We start from the raw sequence: 23,464 nt of genomic DNA, 5'->3' as shown, positions 1-23,464 counted from the left end.
TTGCATTGTATTAATGGTAACTGGTTTAATAAGTAAAAATGTTTATCGAAAAACAAAATCCCAATGAAATTATAAGTAAAATTACTTTTATTTTCATAAATAAAAAGGTAACGCATTATACAAACAACACTTTTGTTGGCGGTCATTATCCAGTTTAAACGAAGGACGAAAGTATACGCAACACTTAACACAAAGTTACACCCTCTACAACCTTCATGCAGCTGCTTGACGTGTCAACTTCCCAAATTTCCAACGTTACTTCAAAGAAGATATATAATGGGGTATTTTAGTCACAAAGTGTCACTTTTGCTCAGTCAACACAATATTTCTTACTTGCTCATGTCGAAGTTGCCAATTATTGATTTAAAGTAATACCAGTATTTCCTGCATTTTACAAAAGCACTGAACATATGACATGTTTTCATTCCATATATGGTAGTATAACCCCCAAGTGTCAATGTGAAAATTTAGCAACTAGGTTAATGAGTACTAGAGTACCCAAGATAAATAGGTCCTACGAGGCCGAGAAGAACAAGCTGGCACAAGTTTAAAGTTTTGTCCATAAATGGCAAACAGTAACCAGACGAGTGATTTTGTAGTGTCACATAATATACAGTGAAATTTCATTAAAGTATGTTTCTGTAGACAGCAAAATAAAGTTAAAAGTCCAGTTATTACTCCACTTATTCTAGAAACTGCAGTTTCAAATATTAAATGGTATAGTTATTAGCATTTCCGTATATTAAAAAAAACTCTCACTGATTCTTTGTAGTTTTCAAGAGTGAAAACTACAACTTAAGTAATTCTTTGCACACAATACTGATTCAGACAGGAATAATCTCTTTATTCTTCACCATGAAATGTTTATTCCTATTTTAACACCTTATGCAGATTTCACTTATCTGTCACAGGGCTACCACGTGGAGTCAATGGTTTACCTACATAAGTGTTGAGCAGAGTGCCGGGCACGTAGTAAGCTCTCAATATACACTATTTCTATTAAGTGAACCAATCTGTCATTTGTAATAGGAAAATTAGCTAACGCCCCAGAAGAATAATCAAAAAAGATAATACTACAGACGTGTGACTTTTGTTAAAGCAGCATGCATCCACTATTTCCCAAGTTTGTGTACACGCTAAACTGTTTCAAATATTACAAGCTGATTTTAAGTTCATACTATATGTTTGCTCTTGTTTTTGCTATGGCCTTTGGCCTAAAGCAGTACGATTCTGATAGGATGTGTAAATTAGAAGACCATATAGAAATAACGCACACTGAAATCAGTAACGAAGGCATCTTACCGTAACTTCTGTGACCAAAAAGTAGAGTTAGCAGTGTAATTCAGGACAACCTATCTCGCTTAGGTTTGATGTTTTTTCTTTACATCGTGAAATACCTGACTTCTGCAAAAACGTTTCATTGTGTTCTCTCACATGGGAACATGAAGAGCTGTCACAAAGTTCTGTCCTCGAAGTAAAAAACCCATTAGAAAAAGTACTTGTAGGGGCGCCTGGGTGGCGCAGTCGGCTAAGCGTCCGACTTCAGCCAGGTCACGATCTCGCGGTCCGTGAGTTCGAGCCCCGCGTCAGGCTCTAGGCTGATGGCTCAGAGCCTGGAGCCTGTTTCCGATTCTGTGTCTCCCTCTCTCTCTGCCCCTCCCCCGTTCATGCTCTGTCTCTCTCTGTGCCAAAAATAAATAAAAAACGTTGAAAAAAAAAAAATTAAAAAAAAAAAAAAAAAAAAAAAAGAAAAAGTACTTGTAAAAATCACTGTAGGTTTATTGAAGCTGAAATAAAGTGCAGGGCTACCAGAACAGAAGTTCTTAAATGGTCTCAAAATACCTATAAACACTGATTTTTTGGAACAAATTATAGCTTCTTACAAATGGAAGGGATTTGAAGAGAACACAAGTCTGTGTGACAACATAATGGTAAGAGGAAGAAAACTGTTAAAAACCAACTCCTGTCATTCTTCTGGTATCAGGTAAGAGGAAGGAAAATAAAACTTTTTGTGTGTGAAGACAGAAAAACATACCTGATGCCACGTGATTCTGGCCTATATTAACCTGAAACTTACTACAACCCAGACTTTGAAGAAAAAAAAGCCCAACCCCCAAATACGCCCTTGAGGGGCACAATAAAATCTTTTACATGTTGTCCTGATTAAAAAGGGTTTGGAAACAAAGCATGAAACATCTCTACTCTATTAAAAATCAAGAACAAATAAACTGAAGGCAGATTCCCTCCGAATGTACTAAATCATTCTACGGGCTTCAGAGAAAACCTTTTAAGAAATACGGACTGAAGTCCCAGGGTTTATCTTATCTACTATAGAGAAATTCGTAGTGCACATTTTATCAGTGTATTTTAGGAGATGGAACATCCCGTGTCCTTCTGAGGTCTGGTATCTGGTTCTCTGACAGGCTTCACTGCTTCTTCTGCTTTGGGTTTGGTCTAGGGAGAAAAACACAGTTTTAAGTACATAATAAACTAAGATTTGGAAAACAAACACTAGATCTTTTCCACCTTAGATTTTTCATTTTTATTTATCTTTACTTTTAATTTTTTTTATGTTTATTTTATTTTTGAGAGAGAGAGACAGAGACAGAGCGTGAGCGGGGGAGGGGGAGACACAGAATCCAAGGCAGGCTCCAGGCTCTGAGCCAGCAGTACAGAGTCCGACACGGGGCTCGAACTCACGAACCGTGAGATCCTGACCCGAGCCACAGTCGGACGCTTGACTGACTGAGCCACCCAGGCGCCCCCACCTTAGGCTTTTTAAAGATGTTGTATTAAATTACCCAACGCTGAAATTAACAAAGCTTTTCCAAATGCTACATATCAATTCAATTTAAGAAGTAATCAGAAAGCAACGCTTCAGTGAAGATGAAAACCTAGGCAGGCAAACATCAAGCTAATGGTGCTTGCACTCTTTCTGAGGACAGAGAAACTGAGTGATGAGTCTATGCATGTGGAACTCATAAGTGTGAAAATATCTCAGGACAGGAACAGGCTACTTCTTATCGCATTATTTTAGAGGCTGACCAGGATAAAAAGACAGTCATTTTAAGTACTAATGGTTTCAGAATGGGTAGGAAATTATATAAAAACCCAATGTCAAGGAAGGAGCTATGGCTGCAAATTAATTCCCATTCCCTATTTTTCACAGACCCCTCCTCTTCGGGCAGTCAGACCATAAATTTCCCACTTAATCTCATCTTTGATTTAGTACACCAACATGTACTTAGATATAAATGAATAAAAGCAGCCTTATTTTACCCCTGGATGATTTCATGGAACGTTGAAATAAGGTCAAATCTTCAAATGACCTGCAGCAGCTAAATCAAAAACAGTATATTGCTATAGCAATATAAACATGGATAAACCATCCATCCTTAGACTTCTTCTCCCACACTGTTCCTAAAGGAGGCTCTGATAAATTGTAAAAAGGCAAGATAATGCGTTGAAAACAGCCTCAATTATGTAAGAAATCAGAAGATAATTAAGGCCTAGAGATGGAATCTCTGACACAATTCAACAACACACATCACACCAACACTGCAGTTAGCTAACTTAACATTTAGACAAAGATACATATGTGTATATATCTAGATCTACTTAAGTAGAGAAAAATAACAAAATGCTAACTCTGAATTCTCTTTTTAAACCTCTGTGAACAAACGGAAAAAAGCCAGTCTCGTACACTGTCATCCTTGGGTCTTTTGGTGAGATCAAACGAGGCCAGCGTTTCCGGTGTCCATTGTGCACTTGTCGGAGGGAATTCAAAAGGTACAGGCTCTACGAGACCGTAATTTGCTTTGAGTTCCAGCTGTGGGGCTTCTGTTGGAATTTTTTGAAAGTAACTGCAAAAAGCAATTTAAACAGCAATTCATTCATTCATTAACTACTTGAGCGGCTATTGTGTTCAAGGCCCTGTGCGAGAAAGAGACCATTTAATGATAGGACAGAGAAGATTCTCCTGCCTCATGCGGCGTGCATGAGTAGATGAGACAGTCAGGAAACCTGTCCCCTACAATGCAACGTAACAGAAGCTTTGACGGACATCGCATGCCGTGAGAACATGCTGTCGGGGGAAGAGGGCGGTTCAGGAATGCTTTCCAAAATGGGTGAGGCAAGTTATACTAGGCATATTTGACGAAGTAAAAGGGCTCGGTATGACCAGGTGCGGCAATGTTAAGGGGCAGACTGTAAAGAGAAAAAACAGGGACAAAACAGATTCTACCCATCTACATAGATGGTCATCTGCAGTTTGAACAATGCTGACCTCACAGTGGAAAACTGCTTGACAGGACTAGGCAGGATGGACAGAAAACCCATTTCCCTGCTTTACAGGTGGCTGTGAGCAGGGCGGGATGCCCACGTGAGAGCAGCAGAGAAGCTCCATATAACTCGCAGGGAAGAAACACCAGGGAAACGAAGAAGAGAAAACTGAGACACTGTAAGTGAGCTCTTTGTTAATAACCTACGTTAAAATTGTAACATCTGCTTTTATATGTATCAGAAGCAGGATATTGTAACATCTGCTTTTATATGTATCAGAAGCAGGATGAAGTGAGGTCCAACAGGAGGGAACTTTACCACCAATTTAAAGAGAAAATTCGAGTTGAGTGCAATGTGACACAAAGTGGGGCAGAGACTAACTGGGAGGCTGTGACAACAGTATTGCTATTTAAACGCTGTGACTGTAGATACACACACTAGCATTCGTACTGCCAAAACACCAAGCTGTACTCACATGAACCCATTCTCTCTCTGACACTTCTCTAGGGTGTTCGTCACAAGATTTCCGAGCTTCCGAAAGAACAAGTGTCCTGAGGGTCTGACCGTTGGCCCAGGTCCCTTGGTTTCTCCATATTCTTTGCACAGTACTTCTGCCTTTGCATAAACTGCAGGTGAAAGGGATATAAAATCATCTGCTTATTGTTTATACTAAGGAAGCTATAAGTCAGAGATGATGGCAACTTTTCTGCTCCTTACCTAGTGTGACAGCGATACCAGTAATAGAGTAAGGGAAGGGGGCTGTTTTCTACAGGTTTTCTGGTTTTTGAAACATTGTTTCTCTCTCTCCAGTTCCTCACTTGAGTTCCCATCCTCTTTCATGAACTCAGCCAAAATCTCTTTTAACTGCCTATTTCTTTCATGATAAAACTTCTGTGTTTAAGAAGGGCGTTAATATTCTGGCAGCAATACTTACATTTTTCTGCTTCTTGGAGAGACCGGATTGCTTCGCCACATTTATCACTAGCCAACAAAGTCTGACCATGATAACAGTAAGCCTGATAAAGAAACAAATTCTTATTCGTTCTCTCCCCAAACGATGCTTTCTGCTATCATTGTTTTATAAATGCATCAGATGAAGTGGACCTTCATCCACTGTTTGAATATCAATGCCATCCCTTACATTTCTTTACTTGAATAAGCTTCCCCCAATCTCTGCTAGTATAAAACAAGTGGGATTATGTCATGCTTTGAACCAAACTAACCTTCTAACCATGGGGTGAGAGGAAAAAGGATTTTCTTTTAACATATGTATATTTTTATTTTGGAGAGAGAACATGAGTGGGGGAGAGGAGCAGAGGGATAGAAAGAGAATTCCAATCCCAAGCAGGCTCCGTGCTCAGCGTGGAGCCCAACGTGGGGCTCGATTCAAGGATCCTGGGCTGGGATCATGACCTGAGCCAAAATCAAGAGCTGGATGCTTAACCAACTGAGCCACCCAGACGCCCCGCAAAATTTAGTGTTTGTGCTTTTTTTTTTTTTTAAGATTTATTTATTTATTTTTTAATTAATTTTTTTTTTTTTAACGTTTATTTATTTTTGAGACAGAGAGAGACAGAGCATGAACGGGGGAGGGGCAGAGAGAGAGGGAGACACAGAATCTGAAACAGGCTCCAGGCTCTGAGCTGTCAGCAGAGAGCCTGACGCAGGGCTCGAACTCACAGGCCGCGAGATCATGCCCTGAGCCGAAGTCGGACACTCAACCGACTGAGCCACCCAGGCGCCCCAAGATTTATTTATTTTTGAGTGAGAGCGCAAGCAGGGAAGGGACAGAGAAAGAGGGGGACAGGAGACCTGAAGTGGGCTCTTCCATGACAGCAGCGTTCGAACCCAAGGCGTGGCTAGAACTCACGAACCACGAGGTCATGACCTGAGCCAACATCAGACTCTCAACCAACTGAGCCACCTGGGAGCCCCAAAAGTACTTTTCAATAATGAAATTGGTTTTTAAGATTTGGGCACTGCAGATAAAGGAGGGAAATTACTGTGCTAATGCAGAGGGACAGGGAGGGAGGATTCTAAGGTTAATAATAACTAAACAGGTTTCAAGAGAAAGGTTATTAGCCTGAAAAAGAACATGCTCACTCTAAATGTCTGTATCAAACCCAAGCATTGCACATGGTCCAACGCTGTATGCCGGAAAACAGATCCCAAGGTAGAAGAAATAAAAGTATCTACCCGGGTCTGAAAAAGGTGTTTGATTATCTCTCACATGATATTCTAACCAACAAACAAGTAAGTTTGTTTGGTGGGTGGAAGAAACTGGTAAGTAACTTCTAAAAGAGTGCTTATTAAGGTTTCTTCACAGACTGAGGGGATATGTCGTGTGGTATGCCTTAAGATCAGGATCAGTAAATACCTTCTTCAATGTACAAGATGAAAGGAGAGAATTCTCATTAAGTATACAGAAGGTTCCAGCTTAAAAGTGGGTTTGAGGGGCACCTGGGTGCTTCAGTTGGTTAAGCGTCCAATTCTTGGTCTCAGCTCAGGGCAAGATCTCATGGTTTGGCTTGGTGCTGACACATGGAGCCTGCTTGGGGTTCTCTCTCCCTCTCTCTCTGCCCCTCCCCCACTTATTTTCTCCCTCTCTCTCTCAAGATAAAAAAGTAAACTTTATAAATATAGACATAAATATATTTATATATTAATTTTATATTTACATAAACACACATAAATATATAAATAAAATAAATAAACTTTAAAAAGAAGTGGGTTTTAGGGGGCCTGCCTTAGTTGGTTAAGCATTCAACTTTGGTTCAGGTCATGATCTTGCAGTTTGTGAGTTCGAGCCCCGTGTTAGGCTCTGCTGACAGCTCGGAGCCTGGAGCCTGCTTCCGATTCTGTCTCCCTCTCTTTCTGCCCCACCCCTGCTCACATTCTCTCTCTCTCAAAAATAAAAAAAAAATTAAAGAAATAATAATAAATAATAATAAAAAGTGGGTTTGAATCAAATAGTAATTCCATCACTATAACCCAGTGCTACAATTCTCCGTCGTCTCTTTCTATCCACCTCAGCTCACAAGAGTTGCACTGGCTGTCGGTAAACATTGGACAGCTTTCCATTATTTATGCAATGCTAATTTACAAAATGACAGACCTAGCAAGCACGGGGCTAGAAAGACAGTACATTTACACTGGTTTTCAGGTTATCAGTACTTACATAAGCCGTGTAGAAACACATTTTCAAGTGAAGATATTTTCTCCATTTAGCAGAGTATGCAGGCTCCAAACTGGATAAAGCATGATCTAAAGTTACATTTTAAAAAGCAAAATATAATTTCACCCCGATTCACTAGAAGATTTTTAGTTCATGTGTTCAGATGCTAAAAGCAGAATGCCATTCAAGTCTAAAACTCAAGCATTTACATATTTTCTAAAAAAAACTTTGCTTTAAAGTGATTTTCCCGTAACTACACTTTAACTACATAATAAGACTGTTTGAATACCCTGTCACCTCCTTTGATAGGTAATGCAACTTAGGCTTAAAATAATGATAAAAATAGAACTTTAAGAAAAATATAAATTACACTGTTACACTTTTTCCTTTCGTTATATAATATAGCAAACTGCATAGTGTGGTAACCCCAGTCAGCAGACACTCTCCTTCCTGGTCCATCGCCCCAGGCTGAACCTTCCCTAACACGCACATTCACATCCTGCCAACTTCTCTCTCATCCATTTGTCCTCTGCTCCCTACTTCTCTGTTTTGTCAAAGCTTCTGTCCCTTCCTCCACAGACTACGATCCCTTCTTCCTTAACACTAAGTGGAGTCAGCCTTCACCTCACAAGCCCATTTCTCATCCTGCAATTATAGGGATCTTTTTTTTTTAAATTTTTTTTTTTTAACGTTTTTATTTATTTTTGAGACAGAGAGAGACAGAGCATGAACAGGGGAGGAGCAGAGAGAGAGGGAGACACAGATCTGAAACAGGCTCCAGGCTCTGAGCTGTCAGCACAGAGCCCGACGCGGGGCTTGAACTCACGGACCGTGAGATCATGGCCTGAGCCGAAGTCGGACGCTTAACCGACCAAGCCACCCAGGCGCCCCTCTTTTTTTTTTTTTAAACATTTTGTTTATTTTTGAAAGAGTACAAGTGGGGGAGGGGCAGAGACGGGGACAGAGAATCCAATACGGGCTCTGTGCTGAGAGCAGTGAGCCTGATGTGGGGCTTGAACTCAGGAACTGTGAGATCATGACCTGAGCTGAAGTTGGAGGCTCAACCAACTGTGTCACCCAGGTGCCCCTACAGAGCTTTTCTAAATTCAAATCCAATCAAAACAGATTTGCTTTATACCTTTTCACAGGTCCCCATGATCTACCAAATAAAAGCCAAACTTCTAAGGCTACAAACCAATTCATGATCTCACACATGCAAACTTTCCTAACTTTTTCTCCTATCACTCATCCTGTGCCTCAGCTAAGAGCATCTGTTTAAAGGTCCCAGAATGTGCCAAATTCTTTCTTATCTCTGTACATACTATATAGAATGTTCTACTTTTCCCATATGCTAAAGCTTCCTAGCAAACTCAAAACTTCTATTTATATTTCAAAATAAGGCCCAAACACCACCTTCTCATAGAAAGCCTCCTCTAGCATGCCTGGATCCTTGAGGTTTTCATTTCACTGCTGTAGTCACATCTTATCTTATGCTATTATAATGTGGTTACAGGTTTGTTTCCTTCCCTAGATGTGACTCTGTCTATACACTGATCTTTGTATAGCTAGCAACTAGAGTAGTAACCACCCCATAAACAAAAATAAATGCATGTTTCCTGAATAAGTGAATGAAAAGAATAACAGGCTACTGAGAAGACCTGAGTTCTAGTCCTAACTTCCCAGCCTGCTAACAGTTAAATTATAGGTTAGTTATATTAATTCTCTGGAGTTTGGTTTCATGACAACCATAAGGTTATTATAAAGACCCCAAAAAACTTCAAAACTAAAACACCTGTGTAATTATTACATATAACTGGTTAAGAACTGTAACACTGGCTTCTCCATTAACAGTTATGCAGCATATTAACCGTGAACAGCTCTCATTCTTTTGACCAAGATTAATAAAATAATGTAGACATTATTCCAGTTTTACAAATGAAGAAATAACCTAGAGAATCTTTTTGTTTTGCTTATTCCCTATTAAACCATGAGCTTAATCTGAACATCTAAAGACTAAAAATACAACAAGAGAATTATAAACTCACCAGCTTTTTGATAGAAGTTGGCCGTTTCATACGCCAGTGCAGCAATTAGGCCAGGCGCGTGTTTCAGTTCAATTGCTCGAGCGATTGTTACTGTCACCAAAGCACAGCAAAGTGAACGCATAATTAAGTTCACTTGCATTCATACTAAGTTAACTGTAATGGCAAAAGCCATCCCAACAATCTATTTGGCATTTTAACACAATTTGTCAAGAATTTTAACATGAAAAGTAAGCTACAGAAAGTGCAAACAGAAACAGAAAACACTAATAAGCTTGCTGGTTCTGACACTATTTCTTTAAATCACTAGCTAATTACTAGATCACAAAAAACTACTACTACAAAGTAGCATGTCAGAGGAAAACGAATCCCTCCAGGGCACTGGAATTTGAAAGAAAAACAAAAACCCTACAAAGTTTCTTTGTTGCTTTTACAGGAGTCTTCATTTATTTCCTGACACTGAAAGGTGAAGAAAGGCAAGGCAAACAGTGGAAGAGAAAAAGAAATGAGCAAGGGAGATCAGGAAAAGAGGAGCTACATAATTCATCTGTTGCTGTCAGAAATGGCATGAAATTAAAATCCTTCTTAAAAGATCCATTAAACTGCAAGGCCTTTTCCTATAAACCATGCATGAAGGCAAATGCTGACAGTGAAATTATTCCTCACTAGAAATTTCTCAAGATGTGAAACTCAAATTCAGCTAATTCTGATTAAAAAGAAAGAATTAGATGCCAGTAGAGATTTCTTCAAAAAAAAAAAAAAAAAAGCAAAATCTTACAATATTTAGGATACCTTCTTGAGCTTCTGCCTGACACTGGACAACATAAGCTTCCAGGAGCCGTGCCTCTAAATCCCTCCCCTTCTCTACAGGTGTAATGAGCTTTGGGATATGACTTTCCTGAGAGAGAAAGAGAAACAAAAATAAAGAAGCCAAGTTTTATTTTAACCCAATTGTTACAGATAAACAAAATGGAAGTTATTAGACATTCAATTTGGGGATTTATCAGAAACTCAGGGGTATCTGGCTGGCAGCAGTAGAGCATGCAATCCCTGATCTCGGGGTTATGAGTTCAAGCGCCACAGTGTTTAAAATAAAAGTCTTGAAGGGGGAAAAAAAAAAAAAAAGAAAAATTCCGGACAGCAAAATTGTGTAAAGAGGAGCGATATTAAGCTTATAGAGAATAAAAGCTCCTGTATACCAAAACTTAGAGCTTCTCATAAACTTCTGCAAACTTTGGGCCAAAATACATAGCTTAGATATGCAGGTCATATTTTCATCTTAGAAAATGTTTAACTGAAACAGTAACCAAAGTTCTCTTTTGCATGATGGCTAGAATTATTCACTCATTAATAATAGCAGAGTCTAAAGAAGTCTATAATTTAATAGATAACTCAGGATCACAGGTTTTTAATTACTGTAAAGACATTTTTTTTTTAATGTTTGTTTATTTTGAGAGCATGAGCTGGGGGGAGGGGGGATGGAGAGGGGGGAGAGAGATGGGGGAGGGAGGGGGAGGGAGAGGGAGGGAGGGGGAGGGAGGGAGGGGGGCAGAGAGAGAGAGAGAGAGAGAGAGAGAGAGAGAGAGAGAGAGAGAATGAATCCCAAGCAAGCTCTGCACTGTGTAGACGCAATGCTCAATCTCACAACCAAGAGAGAAATCAACATCTGGGTGCTTAACCAACTGAGCCACCCAGGCGCCCCCTGCATCCTATTTTATCATTAGAGAGCCCATCATTGGCCTCTGGAAGGCGTTCAGTAAATATCAGTTTAATTAGAATGAAGTGGGGGTAATCCTGATTACTAAATACATTAGTCTTTTCTCTAATTTCCATCACAGCTCCAGGCAATTTAATATAATGAGTGCAGGCTGACTGCCCTTCAACATTTTCACTGAGATACAGAGAATACACTCAGAAGTTCAGTTTTGCAGGACCATGACTATCCCGGCAACTGCTGCCCCCAGATGGTAAGAACCATCATGTGTGTACTTTGTTTTCTCCTGTCTTTTCCAAAGAGACAGGTGATTACAGCTTGAGTTTTCCAATCGTAAAAGTCACTGATAGGGTGTGTGACTAGCTCAGTCAAAAGAACATGTGACTCTAGCAAGAGAGAGCACAAGCGAGGGAGACAGAGAGAAAGAAAGCAGCTCATGCAGGCTCCATGACCAATGCAAAGCTCGATGCAGGGCTCAATCCCAGTACACGGTGATCACAACCTGAACCAAAATCAAGAGTCAGACACTCCACCAACTGAACCACCCAGATGCCCTGAGCATGTGACTCTTGATCTTGCGGTCCTGAGTTCAAGCCCCACGTTGGGTACTGAGATTACTTAAACAAAAACTTTAAAAAATAAAAAACAAAATTCACTGATGACTCTCTGAAATGAAGACATGTGAGATTCTGTAACTGGCTGCACTCATCAACAAAGTACTTAACGTAAGAAAAACAGGACATACAGTAGATTCTTTTTACATAGTGAAATAATTCTTTCCTCCGGCCCCCAAAGGAAGAAAATTTAATCAAGAATTAAAGCATGAGGAATACATTTTACTGTCATATTACTTTACCTTTAAATGTTTAAAAATCCCCGCTGCAATTTTTAGGCTTCGATGGACTTCTTTTGCTTCATCTTCGGTTATGCTTAAAGACAGTGATTACATCAGTTAGAGGATGAATCCTGTTTCTTGTATTAAAACCAACAACTAGTGAATTAATCATAAAACCAAATTAGTCATTTGTTTCTCACCACTAGTCTCCCTTTTAAAAAATCTGATTTGACAATTAAAAAAGGAACAAATGCACATGAAAAATATCCAGAGAAGATACTACAAATTAAAAAAAAGAAAGAATCTATAGGTCTAGTTTTTCCTTCCAGATAATGTTCTGTGCATTAAATAAGTTCAAAATATTCTACACTTGGTGCATGCACACACTTAAAAAAACGCACACACACAATATTCACTATTCTGCTCATTTTAATCATCTAAATTACTTTAGACATAATTTTACGACAGCACGTACAATTCAACTTTATTTTTTAAGATTTTATTTTTAAGTAATGTCTACACCCAACATGGGATTCTAATGCACAGCCCTGAGATCAAGAGTCACGTGCTCTACTAAGCCAACCACGCGCCCTGACAATTCAACTTTATTTTGAAATAGCTGCATATTATACACATGTTCACATGTACCACAGCTCATAGTTGCCAGTTTCATATTGCTGACATCCACTTCTATTATAAAAACTGCATCTTATTTCATGTCACAATTCTTTAATCCTTCAAAACATTTTTCACATACTTATCTTTGTATTTCTTTTTCTAGGAGCTGCCTGTTCATGTCTTCACTTATTTTCAATTGATTTGTTGATCTTTTCCTTTCCTCTTTATTTTCCGTTACAAAAACAATTTGTCACATGCATTACGATTTTTTTGACCATCTGTCATTTGTTTTTAACTTTATTTATGGTACTTTTATGCAGTCCAATATTCAATTTTTTCCTTTTCTTGGTATAGGGTTTCATTTAGATAAGACCTCTGACAAGATTAATTTTTCTTTCCAACACTGGGCTCCATAATTCTGACACTTAAAACACTAACATTATCAGGCAACCTTGCAGTGAACAGAAGTGGTACTTTTTATCAGTAGCTTAGACTTTTTAATAATGAAACTCCATATACTTGAAAAAATAACACATATGCATATAACCCTCCCCTTTAGACTTACTTTTCTTTTCCAGCCAGTCTTGAAGCATATTTGGTATACCATAAAGCTACATTAAATCCCATGGATATTAATTCAAAAACAGCATCCTGCTGGGCACTAGAATTATAAACATGTTCATTAACTTCTGTCAATTACTGACACATCTCTATATGAAGCCTATTGTACGTTGAACTCAAAATTATAAAAACTATATGCTAATTGGAAAAATGAAGAAAACAGTCCTTATGATTAATGACTAAAAACAATAGCCGACTATGTACTTCATGATAGTAAACATGTGAATAGTAGGTTCTCAAAGGTTACTGTACACAGAGTAGTTTTAAAAATATAAATTTGGGGGACTTAACTCCAGAGAATCAGAAAGTCTGAGAGGGGCCCAGAATCTACACTTTCAGTAAGTAACCAGTTGACTCTGGAGTGGGTGGTTCTTATACCACATTTTTAAAAAAATGGAATTCAGAGGAGACACTGCTTCAGGCTAGAATGATTCAAGAAGGTTTCATGGTATAGACAGTCTCTGAATTGTGCCTTGAAAGATGGTGGGAAGGGAAGCAGAAGGGCATCCCAGGTGAGGGAATGATGCTATTAAAGGCACAAGAAGGATCAACATTTTTCTGAGAGCAGTGACCCACCTAGCATGATGGAGCACATGGTTTGTAAAAAGAAATCAAGGAGGTCAAAAAGCCAAACAGAAGTGAAACTGGTAAAGACACTGAATGCCAAGCCTATCAGTACATGCACCACAAAGAAAAAGGTCTTAAAAACAAGCATATTCCTTCAGATTCTATTACTAAATATGACACAAAGAAGATGACAAGGGCTTACTAAAGCAAATAAGGTAATGCCAATTTTTTAAATCACTATTGTTCTGAAAAGACCCTGGAAATTCTTCATCTGTCTCAAATGATGAAAACAGAAGCAATACCCTTATTTTATACACATAATACTAACATATAGAAAAATGAGCCAAAAAGAAACTAGAATTGTGATTCCACTTTGTTATTTTCTATTTAACTGTTGCCACCATCATTAAAGGAACAGAGAAAGGGAAGTTTTTTAGATTAAAAAAAAGGGGGAGTGTTATAAAACATTAGTCATTCAAAAATAACTTGTGATATCCTGTTTAACGTAACATACAAAATATTGACACTTTTTTTTTTAATGGAATGTTTCACAAATTCGTGTGTCATCCTTGAGCAAGGGCCATGCTGATCTCTGTACTGTTCCAATTTCAGTATATGTGCTGAAGTGAGCACTAAACAAAATTTATAATTTTTCTTTTTTTTAAAGTAAGCTCTAGGCCAAACGTGGGGCTTGAATTCATGACCCCAAGATCAAGAGTTGCACGCTCTACCAAATGAGCCAGCCAGCTCCCCCGCTCCATGAACAAACTCTTAAAACCGTTTTACCCCACTGAAAAAAAATTTAATGCATAGTTTAAAACCTTATTCTTTTCAGCATTCAGAACATTCAAATGAATTACATCTGGCGATCTAGTAGGCATATCTAATTTATTAGTTTACCTTTAAATAATAAGAGAGGTGCACCTGGGTGGCTCAGTTGCTTAAGCATCCAACTCTTGATTTTGGCTCAGGTCATGATCTGATGTGAAGAAGCAGGCATTCACACAGTACAAGACCTGACACAGCGCCTGAGTCCACACTCCTGCCACTGCCATGGCTGCCCTGGGCCTCTCAGCAATCTCCATTTCCTTCCCTTCTGCCTTTATACAGTTTTCTACAGCAAACTGAGATCAAGATAATATGGCCACTTAAACAACACAATGGTGCTAAAAAAAAAAAAAAAAAAAGTTCAATAAAAATTTAGCACCATTATGATCTGGTTCCTGTTATAACTAGATCTGTTCTGATTAGTTTCAAGAGTGTGATGAGAAAGTTTTGAGAGGAAATTTTTTAAAAGAGAAGAAACAGTGAAGAAAAATTAGGAAAAAAATAAAACTATGACTCAAAAGGGTGTATGGAGCTGGGGTAGAACCCGGGACAAATAGAAAGAGATTGACCAAAGGTATCTGAAGTACCCATCAGAAAAGAAAACTAGATAAAAATCAAAATTCTGCTCTGCTTAAAGGTAGGCAAAAGATTTGGATTCCAAATTCCCAAACCATTCTTTGCATATTATTAATACAGCTAAGACTGTTGAATTCTGGGTAATATTTGTATGGATTGTCTCACAGATCTGATCCAGGAGAAATAATTTAGATTTTTACTTAATTGAGTATATTAAGAGTTCAGGTCAAACGTTTTTAACCAGCTTCCCGATAGGAGAAAATGCTGATCAGATCTATGTTCTATTTCTTCAGATACAGAGGCAATGGGTTAACCACTGGCCAAATAGTTACAAAAATGGCTTCCATTTAGTACTGTCCGCACTACCTACCTTGGAACCTGTCCTTGTAATGTATCAGTCCACTTGAAATTTTGAATATATCGTAACTTGCTTTCTTGGGTAGATTCATCCAAGGAATTTATGAAACCTATAAAAAGGTACAGCCTTTTAGTTTTAGAAGGAATATCAGGTATTCTGTTTAGAAACTTTTTACAGATAATGACTTTTCCAGATACCTGTAGAAAAGACCTTGCGACCCCTCCCTTTTTAGATCTCACATCTCCTTCTAAGGTAACATAATATGAAATATGTACACATTTACTTTTCAAAACATTAGAAAGACCAATACTGCCCTTACATTCTCATGTTGCTGAAACTCAAATATACCAAAGAATACAGACTAGAAGACTAGACTATTCAGATTTGTAAAGTCTAAGAATTAAATGTGAACTTCCGCATAGTTGTTTTTCAAAAACTTTGAAGTTCCTATAAATAACTAACCTTGCAAAAGTGAAAAATAGGAATCTGCTGCGTTCTTCATCATTTCTGGATTACAGCTCAAATCAGTGAAGAGTTCAAGCAGTCGTGCTCTGGATGATCTCAAGTCACTTATGAGAGACAGAAAGAGTAAATTAAGTCATGAATTATGATGAATCTATGTTAAAGTGGATTAAAAGTTTCAATGGTAAAAGCTTTAAAATACCACACACACACACACACCCCCCCCACACACACACACACCCACCCTCCTCTAAGGTATGACTAAGAGTACACAGGAATGAATTTAATTAGTACTAACACTGGGGGTAAGTGAAATTTCTGGTAACAATTGTTTTAAAAGTTGTACTAAAATAAACTCAGTCCAATCCAAGGGGCAAGTCATGTATACAATTATGTAATAAAAATATACATTTTATATTTTAAAAAACATCAAAAGGGGCGCCTGGGTGGCTCAGTCGGGTGAGCGTCCGACTTCGGCTCAGGTCATGACCTCGCGGTCTGGGAGTTCAAGCCCCGCGTCGGGCTCTGTGCTGACGGCTCAGAGCCTGGAGCCTGCTTCGGATTCTGTGTCTCCCTCTCTCTCTGACCCTCCCCTGCTCATGCTCTGTCTCTCTCTCTCTGTCAAAAATAAATAAAACATTAAAAAACATCAAAAAACACCGCCTGGGTGGCTCAGCTGGTTAAGCATCCGACTTCAGCTCAGGTCACGATCTTGTGGTTCTTGAGTTCAAGCCCCCTATCAGGCTCTGTGATGACAGCTCGGAGCCTGGAGCCTGCTTCAGATTGTGTCTCCCTCTCTGCCCCTTCCCGCTCTCACTCTGTCTCTCTCAAAAATAAATAAACGTTAAAAAAAAATTTAAAAACATCAAATAAACACAGGCATTTAAGATGGGAGAAAGGAATCAAGAATTAGTAAATTAAATAGACCAGTTCACAATGCAAGTTTTTTGAAAAATAGAAATTTAACAATGTTTACGCAATTCTAGTATCTCCTTACGTTTCAAAACTAGACATAATCTCAATATACTTTATTAAGTAGGAAACCCTGTTTTTATTTCTTTTAAAGGACGATTTCTTTAAAAGTTTATTTATTTAACTTTGGGCAGGGGGAGTGGGGGGAGCAGAGAGAGGGAGAAAGAGAATCCTAAGCAAGCTTCACACTCAGCATGGCGTCCAATGCAGGGCTTGATCTCACAACTGCAAGATCATGACCTGAGCTGGTATCAGAAGCCACCCAGGCGCCCCAAGTAGGAAACTCTACTTTTGAATTGCATTCTAGGGGCACCTGGGTGGTTCAGTAGGTTAAGCGCCCAACTCTTGGTTTCAGCTCAGGTCATGATCTCTCACAGTTCATGGGTTCAAGCTCCACGCCATTTCCTTCTTGAAATCTCTTCTCCCTTTATTCTACTAACACAAAATATTCCAGTTTTTCCTCTTATCTCTCGAAGTGCCTTCTACTTTTTTTTTTTTACATGTCCCCCCACCCTCCCCCTTTTTTTTAAAGTGCTTATTTATTTTGAAAGAGACAGCCCAAGTGGGGAAGGGGCAGAGAAAGCGGGAGAGAGAATCCCAGGCAGATTCTGCACAGCCAGCGCAGAGCCAAACACGGGGCTCGAACGAACCCACAAAACCCTGAACTGAAACCAAGAGTAGGAAGCTTAACCGACTGAGTCACCCATGCGCCCCAGACATGTCCCCTTTCTATTCCCACCTTCAACAATGTTTAGTCTTTGGCTTTTTGCTTTTCTCTCTGAGGTCTTAACTTTGTATCCAATTGGAGATCTACATCCACCAGATGCAGCTTGGTCAGGTTCCAGTTCCACATCTGATTTCAGAAGGTAACTTGCTTAGTGAGGGTTCAGAAATCGTATTAAAGGGACAATGATTGAAGACATTTGTATATAAATAACTAATGAAAGACTACACTTAAATTGTAAGCACTGAGAGACTAGGGACTGTATGTCCAGAACTTAAAAGGTGCCTAGGATAAAGCACATACTCAAGGTTCTTTGTTGAGTGAAAGAATACTAACATTTAAAATATTTTAAGATTTACAAGAGGTATGATGTAGCAGTGATGTTTAGAGGACAGTGCAGACTTGATCTTAAATGGTCTAGATGGAATGTTTACTCTTTGGTATCAGCTCCCTGAAGGCTTATTCCAAGAAAGCATATACCAACAACTATATACAACTAACGAGAGATGGGATGGTCTACCTTACTAATGTGTCATTGTTGAGTTATTTAACTAGAAGCTAGGCAGGAGTAATTCCCAGACTAGGGGGGAAAAAAGAATTCTTAAGGCCTAGACTCAAATAGTTTGCTAGCTATTTCCAAGCAGGCACTCGATCATCATTTGCAACCCAGCTGAGTAAAGTTACGTTCACTTTAAAATTATAGAATTTCAGAAAAATGTACCTTATAAACATCTAATTTAGGCTGTTCATTTTACAGATGAATAATTAGACCCAAAGAAGTTAAGAGACTCATGCTACAGGTAAAACAGGTAAGCTGGGACCAGCCTCTGGGAGTCTAGGATCAGGGGTTGGCAAACTACAGCCTCTAACTTGTTTCTGTACTGCCCACCACTTGTGTTTGCAAAAATCAACAAAGAATATGCAACAGGGGAGCCTGGCTGGCTCAGTTGGTAGAGTATGTGATTCTTGATCTCGGGGTCATGAGTTTGAGCCCCACGTTGGGTGGAGAGGTTACTTAAGAAAAAAAATAAAAAACAAAAAGATTTTAAAAAGAATATGCAACAGCAGCTATATATGACCCCACAAAACCTAAAATGTTTACTATTTAGCTCTTGACAGAAAAAGTTTGATGACCTCTGATCTAGACTAATAAGCCAGTTTTCCCACCTTGTGCTCCAATTACTTTCCAGAAAAAGCAGCAACACTCTCAACTTTCCATTACTGGTGCCATCAAGGTCTTGATCGTCTAGGTTCTGTGTTTCATACAGACAGAATCCTTTTCAACTTCCCAGAGCAAATCAGATACCTGGCCAGTTTACTCCTCCTTTGAAGTATCTTTTGCATCTCTTTCTTTTGTTCCAAACTGCTCTACTCACTATCCCTAGAATAAAAGTGTTCCTGACAGGGGAGCCTGGGTGGCGCAGTCGGTTAAGCGTCCGACTTCAGCCAGGTCACGATCTCGCAGTCTGTGAGTTCGAGCCCCGCGTCAGGCTCTGGGCTGACGGCTCGGAGCCTGGAGCCTGCTTCCGATTCTGTGTCTCCCTCTCTCTCTGCCCCTCCCCCATTCATGCTCTGTCTCTCTCTGTCCCAAAAATAAATAAAAAACGTTGAAAAAAAAATTAAAAAAAAAAAAAAAAAAAAAAAAGTGTTCCTGACAGAAATGCTTTTCTCTTGTCCCTTCTCACAATCTAAATCAAGTATCAGCAAACCTTTTCTATAATGTTTTGTGGGTCATAAAGTCTCTGCTGATATTACCACTCTGCTGTTGTAGAGGAAAACAGCCAAATGCAGCCAGAATAATATGTAAATAAATGGGGTGAGGGGACATGGCTCTGTTCCAATAAAACTTTATTTATAAAACAGGCAGTGGGACAAACCTACAGGACAGTTTGCCAACCCATGAACTGGCATATGATTTATTTAAACCCCAACTCAAGCCCTTTCTCCTATATGAACACCCTAAAGCCCATTCTAGGTCATCAGGATCTCTCCCTGATCAGAACTCCATGAATCTACAATATGGCTAATTAACCAGATAGCTAATTAATCTACTACTGGCTAATTAACATCTATATATATTAACATCAACTTTGTGGAGTCTCTTGTACTTCTGTAACATGTAGCTTAACTCCTTCATTGTGATTGGTTTAGCCTCTCTGGGATTCACTGATCTAAAATTACGGACCGAAGCTTAGATGACTGCCAAAGTTTAAATAATCTGTGATTTAAGTCTTCACACATCATTTATAAGTTTAGAAGTCGTCTAAAGACAGGGACAATGTATTACATATTTCTGTATTGCCCGTTCAATATAGAACCTAGAAAAGTACCTTGTATCCAAAAGTGGCTCAATCAGTAGTTATTGAGATTAACTAAAACTAACCTGCATATTTTTGAAGCAGGAGGACCAGCAGCTACACCATAGTAGTTAAAAGCGACAGGAGCTGTGGCTTTTAATGGGTTCCTATGAAACCAATGTGTCATTTTCTCCAGATGTTTCCTATAAACAAAAAAGGAAGTGTATAAAAATTAAACATAAAACATTTAATAACGTAAACAGTATAAAAATAATTAAAGGTTTACTAAAAACATATGTATAGGGGCGCCTGGGTGGCGCAGTCGGTTAAGTGTCCGACTTCAGCCAGGTCACGATCTCATGGTCCGTGAGTTCGAGCCCCGCGTCAGGCTCTGGGCTGATGGCTCAGAGCCTGGAGCCTGTTTCCGATTCTGTGTCTCCCTCTCTCTCTGTCCCTCCCCCGTTCATGCTCTGTCTCTCTCTGTCCCAAAAATCAATAAACGTTGAAAAAAAAAATTAAAAAAAAAAAAAAAACAAAAAAAAACATATGTATATATTTTTAAAGTATATATATGAAGCATACGCATATATAAATAAAATGCTTTATTGACATGAGTGAATCTTGTTGTAATGTCTATTTATTGTACTCTATATTTTAGAGAGAGAGACTGCATGCAAGTGGGGGTAGTGGGAGAGAATCTTAAGCAGGCTTCGGGCTTAGCATGGAGCCCAATGCGGGGCTCGATCCCCCCACCCTGGGATCCTGAGCCAAAATCGAGAGTGGGACACTCAATCAACTGAGCCACCCAGGCGCCCCCTATTTATTGTAGTCTATGTTTAGATCAGGCCTGTAAAAACTTAGCACTTGGAAATTTGTCCACAGTTAACGGCCAATGTTAAATATACTGGAGCAGTAATGTTTAAATTTTAATGTGCTTTATAAAAGTCACCTTAGCATGGGGAGAAGGTGGGTCTTGTTAAAATGTTGATTCTAATTCAACAGTCTAGGGTAGGACCTGAGATGCCAATGCTACTGGTCCCCAGACCACCCTTTTGAATAGCAAAGTACTGGAATGTGGTTGGATAGCTGCAAGTAAGGAGGTCACAGGACGAGACTGTAATTTACAAAACAGGTATAAATAATGACCTTTATTTTTATTTAGACTGCTAAGGTTACTTAAAGTAAATAGGTTTTAAATGAACTATTTCCAACACAGTACTGCTTATGCCAATTAATTAGTTACAGCACATGTCTCTATGATAAATAGAGAAATGAAATAGCTTTCCGTGAAATAGCTAATAAGCATCTGTATTTTCATTAAAAAAGAAAACCCACAATACTTGATCAATAACTTCCATTCTATAAAACCCAAAATATTTGAAAAACTACCTAAGTAAAATGCCAACTTAAAAAAATGAGGTTCCAGGGCACCTGGGTGGCTCAGCCGGTTAAGCATCTGACATCAGCTTAGGGAATAAACTCGTTGTTCATGGGTTGGAGCCCTGCATCGGGCTCTGTGCTGATGGCTCAGAGCCTGGAGCCTGCTTCAGATTCTGTGTCTCCCTCTCCCTCTCTGCACCTCCCCCACTCATGCTCTGTCTTGCTCTCAAAAATAAAATAAAACATTAAAAAAAATTAAGTTCCACTCCTTTTTGGTAAAAAAAAACAAAAACAAAAACAAAAAAACAAGAACAAACAAAAAACAGCACATCAGTGGCCTAAAAGTCCTTGGGTAGATAATGCAAATACAGAAGGCCTAACTGAACACTTAAATGTGGCGATTAGATTACGGAACCAACAGACAAGAAATTCTGATTAGGTGTAATTAACTGCAAGACACTATACAATGTTGTTGGTTGACTTTTCTTACTAGGGAAAATTTTCCGTGGGCTGAACAGTATATGAAATACCTCCTTGAGCACCTCCCTTAAAATATTTACCTATTCACGACAAAACCAGATATTCAGTGCATTGTATGCTCAATGAAAAACTGAGCAAGTTCCCTTGCTCAAAACATTTAACGAGCTCCTTTAAAAATGTATATAAAACCCTCTAAACAATAGCCCCGTATACCAACTTTACAAGTAAATGAATACAGCATGTACGTGCATGTAAATCAAGCTTTCTGGAGGCAAAGGCACACAATACACTTGATTTTGTGACAGCAAATTGTCTAATACTCTTTTCAGGCGGCCTTCCACTGCCTGGATGAAAATGTCTGCAGTTCTGTGTATCTTTACTTCAGGAACGAAGAGGGTAAGTACTATATTCTCGGCCCGGCCCCATCTTGCCCCTTTGGAGACCTGCCATTCCTGTTTTCAGGAACTCGGAGGGTGGATAGCACAGCGACACGCCCACCCGTAGGTGCAAGGGTACTCTCAGAGCCACCAGCAAAACGGCCGGTTAGACGCTGCCACCGCCACCGCCTTGGGTCACCGAAAGGAGACCCCCACTCGCGAGGCCCGGGCCCCCAGAGGAACCTACCTGAGCACCGCCCCCGAGCTCGGAGCGCCCACTTCCTGTTTACCACCCAGCCTCTTCCTCCCCAGCCCGTCCCGTAGAGGCTAGCGGCGACCTTGCGCAGGCGCCAACCCTCGGAGTCCCTCATCGGAACAGGCATTTTTGTGGAAAGCCGATGCTCTCCACCCGGGACAGGCGGGCGGACCACAGCGGAACAAGCGCCCATTTAGTGTGTAAGGTCCTCGGTTGCCAGTGGAGACGCGGGCAAAGGGATTCGGCGATACTGTCGAATACGAATACGATTGATTCGCAGAGCCAACATTCATTTTCTCCCTTTCAGTTGTTTCAAGGCAGTAGAAGACTTTTTTAGATCCCTATCCGGGAGTCTATGGAGACTGCAAAACGCGTGTAAAGGGCGGGGAGGTGACCCTATCGCTTGGGACTCCAGGTTAACGCCAGGGGTAGGGGTATTTCTGGGAAACGCCCATTCTCATGACAAACTTACTGGATTCGTCGGGAGTCTGTGCAGCAGTCCTCCTGATGGAAGAAAGGCAATGTCCGAGTCCGAAAACGAGACAGAGGGAGGCGGGGAGCTGAGGCTGCCGAACCAGGCCTGCGCAGAGCCGGAGTCACGTGGCCCGGGCCGCCATGACAGCTACCGAGGCGGCAGTGCTCGCCGCTTAGGGGCGGAGGCGCCGCGTGTCGCGGCCCCCTCAGAACTCTCCGTTCCTCAGCCCCGTCCTAGCTGCTCTTACCCACTCTTTCCTCATGAGTTGCAGTTCTCTTCTCCCGAGAGGAAGAGAGGAGGCGGCCGGGCCTCGAAACCCGAGGAACAAGGCCGCAATAGCGATGGCGGCCCTCGGGGGAGCGGGGCGGCCTCAACCTAACGCGGGGCGGGGCCTCGGGGGCGGCGCCTCGGCGGGGCGGCCGCTCC

General features: G+C 40.1%; 1 protein-coding gene and 1 non-coding gene across 3 annotated transcripts; both read right to left on the bottom strand.

Annotated features, from left to right (window-relative positions):
- Positions 1 to 1,755: 1,755 nt before the first annotated feature.
- On the bottom strand, positions 1,756 to 23,284 carry BROX (BRO1 domain and CAAX motif containing). 2 transcript variants are annotated; one of them, XM_049635241.1, is made up of 13 exons: positions 23,036 to 23,284; positions 20,157 to 20,273; positions 16,078 to 16,184; positions 15,628 to 15,724; positions 13,231 to 13,326; positions 12,069 to 12,141; positions 10,291 to 10,396; positions 9,502 to 9,591; positions 7,460 to 7,545; positions 5,216 to 5,297; positions 4,757 to 4,907; positions 3,704 to 3,863; positions 1,756 to 2,454 (listed from the first exon to the last, which is right to left on the bottom strand). In XM_049635241.1, the coding sequence occupies exons 2-13, from the start codon at positions 20,255 to 20,257 to the stop codon at positions 2,368 to 2,370; spliced, it is 1,236 nt and encodes a 411-aa protein (XP_049491198.1). In that variant the 5' UTR covers positions 20,258 to 20,273; positions 23,036 to 23,284; the 3' UTR covers positions 1,756 to 2,367. The 2 variants fall into 2 exon arrangements, with proteins under 2 accessions (XP_049491198.1, XP_049491199.1); XM_049635242.1 differs by lacking the exon at positions 23,036 to 23,284 and adding an exon at positions 22,555 to 22,720.
- LOC125926095 (U6 spliceosomal RNA) lies at positions 14,386 to 14,486 on the bottom strand. The gene has a single exon (XR_007459016.1). It is a non-coding gene; the product is annotated as a U6 spliceosomal RNA (small nuclear RNA).
- Positions 23,285 to 23,464: the final 180 nt, after the last annotated feature.

The sequence above is a fragment of the Panthera uncia genome, chromosome F1 (genome assembly GCF_023721935.1).
Source record: "Panthera uncia isolate 11264 chromosome F1, Puncia_PCG_1.0, whole genome shotgun sequence".
Classification (NCBI taxonomy): domain Eukaryota; kingdom Metazoa; phylum Chordata; class Mammalia; order Carnivora; family Felidae; genus Panthera; species Panthera uncia.
This window is presented reverse-complemented; position numbering and strand designations above follow the sequence as displayed.

Coding starts and splice junctions, on each gene's coding strand:
- BROX (XM_049635241.1), bottom strand. CDS start 20,257: ATGACACATTGGTTTCATAGGAACCCATTAAAAGCCACAGCTCCTGTC. Junction 16,185..20,156: donor CCTGCTTCAAAAATATGCAG/GTTAGTTTTAGT, acceptor GTCTCTCATAAG/TGACTTGAGATCATCCAGAG. Junction 7,546..9,501: donor CAACTTCTATCAAAAAGCTG/GTGAGTTTATAA, acceptor ATGTAACTTTAG/ATCATGCTTTATCCAGTTTG.